Here is a 4,766-nt window from a genome sequence, read left to right as displayed (position 1 = left end):
CAACCCGATTTAGAAAAATAGGTTAGATGGGACCCTGACCCACTTTCACCCCTGCCTTCTGTGGGTCCGCCTCTGGATCAGATTCCACTGTTATTATCAGTGTTCCATCTTAATCAAACAATTAGTAGCTTACTAATGTTCAAAATGGGCCCACCTTTATTAATGATCAAGCCCGGGTCCACTTTAACCATCCGATCAAGATCTGGCGATCATAACTTCAACTAACTCTATTCAAAACTGGTTTGGGGTGCTTGATCCAGGTGAAACTGATGACCAATATGGATATCTTAGTATCTTCCCATGGGGCCCAGTTGATGAACATGTTCTTCATGGATCGAAACAGTAGTGTGATGGAGTTCTTCCCAAGAGGATGGCTTGAACTAGCCTGTGTAGGGCAGTACGTCTACCACCGGGGCCGAGGCGAGTTGGTCGGGAATGAGACAGGCATGGAGAGACTCTAAGGGGGATGAATGCCCGCTTTCGAACAAAGATAATTGCATGTCCTTCTATAAGGATAGCAAGGTTGGACACAATGAAGACGTTCTTCGCGGACTGGGCCTTGTCTGTTCTTAATCAGGTGAAGAAGAGAAAGATGGATGAAGCCTCCATGGGCCCTATCCAGCCCAATAAGTGCCCATGTGGGTAATTTTTTCGTTGTATTTGCATGGTTTGGTGCATACACAGAACTCATGTGTATGCTATTTTTAGAATCGTGTACACTGATTTTATTCACTTCTTTGTAGTGGGGGATCTCAATGCAGTGTTTTTAGGGCCATGTATGTTCTTAATCAGATGAAGAAGAGAAAGGTGGGGGAGGCCTTCATGGGCCCTATCCAGCCCAATAATTGCCAATGTGGGTAATTTTTTAACTGTAATTGCATGATTTGATGCATACACAGAATTCATATTTATGCTTTTTTAAGCATTGCGTACATTGATTTTATTCTCTTGTATGTAATGGGGCCCCTCAACGCAGTGTTTTTATGCTTGGCATGTGTAGCAAAAAAAGTGTGGGCCACGTTATTGGCTTATGGAAGGCCCTGTTTGGATGGCAAGAATTTTGTGGAAATGTTTGAAAAGGAAAAATATTTCTAAAATTTCATACTTTTTTTTACAGATGAAAAAGATAATTGGAACCAATCCTATTGATATTGTATTTTACCATAATCATAGAATTCCCCTTGGAAAGAAAAAAAATCCCAAAGAATATTTTTTCCATCAGAAATGTTTTTCTGACAATCCCAAATGGGTCCAAGGGAAGTGAACTGCATCTTTCAGAATTTTCCATTCTATGCAACAAAAAATAAATAAAAATCCGTAGAAGCCTTTCCATGGATGGTTGTCGAATGCAACGTAGGTTCTAGACTCAAAATCAATTCTCAAAATCCAAAACAAAGAGGGCCTAGGACCCCCTAATTAACATGAATGGTGAAACAAGAAGAATGGAAATATTATCCCTCTTATGTACTAGTGCTTGAACTTCCTGAATTTCTAGTCTGCCATAATCTCCACTCAACGTACACCGACACCCTCGTCCTCTCTCTCTCTCCCTCCCCCCCCCTCCCCCCCCCCCCCCCCCCCCAAAAAAAAAAAAAAGGCATAAAAGCACATATTGGGACGTTATGCTCCTTCCCAACGGATGCTTTTGAGGTCCTGCTTCCATTGCTTGTTGAGAGCCGAAATCATTTAGGCTAATTCCGTGGGTTATCAGAGGCTATTTGTTATTGTTTGCTTTGAATAGTTTTTGATAAACGGACTTCCAATGGCGGGTCCCTGCCAGAATATTACTGATTGGATGTTTAAAGTAATGGTTTGCTTGTTAGTATTGTAATCCAAGTTCTGGAAATCCACAAGCAACTCACATGGATAGTCTCACGACAAGTGCAATCAAGGAACGACAAAGACTCATGGATGGCAAACGCAAGAGAAAAGCCACCTTGCAAGACCCACCGAGCAATCAAGCATGTCAAGAATGAAGGCCAAAGCCATAGGTGGTCTTTTCACAACTTTAGAATGTAAATCAAACCTCTCAAGGTCCTAATTGTGTTCAAGGCTCATGTAAGACTTCATGAACAAACATAACACACCCTAAGGATCCATCAAAGGACCTTAAGTAGAATGAACAAGTAATGAAAAAAGTTATAAAAATTTTACTTGTACAGACGCCCGAAGCCCAAGGTTTGGGCGCCCGAATACAAGGAGAAAATTCTAACCGAAGCGACCCAAAACTCAGAGACGCCCGAAGAATTCTTTAGGCACCCGGGTTGGACGCCCGAGCGAAAATTCTGGGCGCCCGAATCCAGTAAATTTCAAAATCTTTTTTTAATAGCTAGTTGTCCGGGCATCCGAGAGACGTCCGAACTAGCCGTTGGAAAGACGAAAAAGGTTTGTTTTTGGGTCCTATATAAATGACTCTCCCTTCTCTTTTACTTCTTCTTCCACACATTGAATATGATTTATTGAGCTTGAAAACCATTTGTTAATCCATTCTTAAGCATTAAAGACCCAACAAACCCTCTTGAGCCTGAGATTTCAACTTTGACTTTTGAGAGGATTTGAACTAGATGATTTGTATTCTTGTGATATTGTGAGGGAGTGTTCTTCATTGTAAATCAAGCCCACAAGAGGCCATATCAAAGTTTATAGTCTTCTTCAACATTGTAAGAGTTTTACAACTCGCTCAAAGAGGGTCTACAATTCGGCCAGGTAAGAAAGGTAAACAATCTTTTAAGAGGGCTCCTTGATCCGGCCAGATAAGAAAGGAGGATCGCTTAGTGGAAGTGCCAAGGAGGTATTGGCAAGTGGATGTAGACCTCGGCAAGTGCTAAGGTTGAACCACTATAAAAATCACAGTGTGCATCCTTTTTCTTTCACATCCTTCTTCATTGTGCTTGCTAACTTCTTTCCCTTAGTTTTAAATTTAAATTTCAAAGTAATAAAGGTTAGTTAATTTAATCATTCAAAAAAAAAAAAATTGAAAAGAAACCCAATTCATCCCCCTCTTGGGTTGCCTAGTGGAATTTCAATAAGTGATGAGACCCCAATTATGCCCACGATGCTAGTCATGGCCTTAATTCTGCCCATGTGGGGCGGAATGGGAGGCAGTTACAATCGTGGGGGCATGATTCCCTGAATATCTAAGCTTAGTTTGGGGGGATGGTGGTCTTGGCGGGAACCTTTTATTCTTCTCATGGACGTGAAAGGCGGGTTTAGTGTAACGGTCAACCGGATTTCCCGCTTGGTGGCGGGATTCCCGCGGTCGTGCCTCATTTTCCGGATAATCGGTACCGATGATGGCAGATGTAACTTCGGTATGGTGTGAGGCGCGGGTGTTGGGAGAAGATTGGGTCGGTGTTGATAGCTCTTTTGCGTGGGCTTACGTTGGGCGTGTTTTGTGTTTGGAGTTGGTGATCGGTACCGGATATACCGATTTAACCCCCAACACATAATATTATTTTTATCATTTGAACTTTGATGTATGTGGCTTAAGTGTGGAATCCCATGGGTATGGAGTGACAAATTTGACAAAACTCATGAAAAAGGATTTGTTGATTTGGGAATATATTTTGATCAATTATAAAAACTAAATAGTTTTGCTTAATAATATAGGTATAGCAGGTAATATACTTGGAGTTCTAATAAGCTAAGTAGATGTAATATTGTATACCGCATTAAAAAAAACTTACTAATAGGATGGATAAATATGATAAATTAGTTTTTTAAAGTCAAGAAAGCATACGAACTACATTATATTATTTATTCATCAAGCAAATATAGAGCTTGAGGGAAGAACATTTAATCACATCTATAACATGGAGTCCACTATAAAATGCAAAACTTTGTTGTTCTAAGGCTCTGTTTGTTTTGGATTTTGAGAATTGATTTTCAGGTCCAAAATTGTTTATTGGAACTCGAAATCAATTCTCAAAATAAAAAACAAAGAGGGCCTAAGCAAATTAAAAGAAGTCAAGTGGAACCCTCAGAGACTATGTATTAAATCGCCCGAGTTCAATTGGTATCTAGACAGACCATCAGTTTATAATGGTAACCCTTTAAATAAGCCATACCCATATCACTTCCATCTAAATTGTGGAAATGAAATTTTTTTTCTAGGAAAAAATTTCCTCGAGAAACATTTTTTGTGCGATTCAAACGGAGTCCTAACTTCCGTTTCTTCTGACTTCTTTTGACATAAAATTGGCACAAAACAAATTTTAGATCTGTAGAGGTTTCTATATGGTTCAATCCCTCTACGGATGATTGGAGGGTTAGGATCATCGTATGAGGTATGTATATATTTTCTGGCACGGCCCACTAATGTGAAGGCCGAACAAATGAATGGTTCAGATCTTCAAACCTGATTGGCCCAACAAATTGATTTTTTTAGGCAGTAATTATTTCCATGCACCTCCGATGCCAATGTAACTTATCTGAGGTCTCTCTTTCCATCTTAGTTTCTTCATATCTTGTACTCCTTCCTTTTTTATTCTCTCCTAGTAAGTCTCTTTCCTTTTTAGTTTGTTGTTATCTTATGCTAGTAATTCTCTTTCCTTTTTAGTTTGTTGTTATCTTGTGCTAGTAACTCTCTTTCCTTTTTAGTTTTGTTGTTATCTTGTTGGATCACTCCTTCCTTTTTTTTATCCTCTCCTAGGAAGTTTTAGTAATTGCGAATCTCTTCTTAAAGTTTGAAGATTTTTTTCCTTACCTCGACAAGGAATCCTTGCTGTATAAAAGTAGGTGAGGAATTTTATTTTACAAGAATTTGA

At 39.5% G+C, this 4,766-nt stretch overlaps 1 protein-coding gene across 1 annotated transcript in view; it reads left to right on the top strand.

Moving 5' to 3' along the window:
• The first annotated feature begins 466 nt into the window (after positions 1–466).
• LOC143890961 (protein neprosin-like) overlaps positions 467–4,766 on the top strand; it is a 12,462-nt gene continuing 8,162 nt past the window's right edge. Inside the window, exons 1-2 of the mRNA XM_077395628.1 lie at positions 467–642; positions 744–857. Coding sequence (XP_077251743.1) covers positions 467–642; positions 744–857 — 290 coding nt within the window. The remainder of the gene's footprint in view (positions 643–743; positions 858–4,766) is intronic.

Source organism: Tasmannia lanceolata, unplaced genomic scaffold, assembly GCF_043159265.1.
Source record: "Tasmannia lanceolata isolate RefF3 unplaced genomic scaffold, GAP_Taslan_0.1 ptg000013l, whole genome shotgun sequence".
In the NCBI taxonomy this organism is placed as follows: Eukaryota; Viridiplantae; Streptophyta; class Magnoliopsida; order Canellales; family Winteraceae; genus Tasmannia; species Tasmannia lanceolata.
This window is presented reverse-complemented; position numbering and strand designations above follow the sequence as displayed.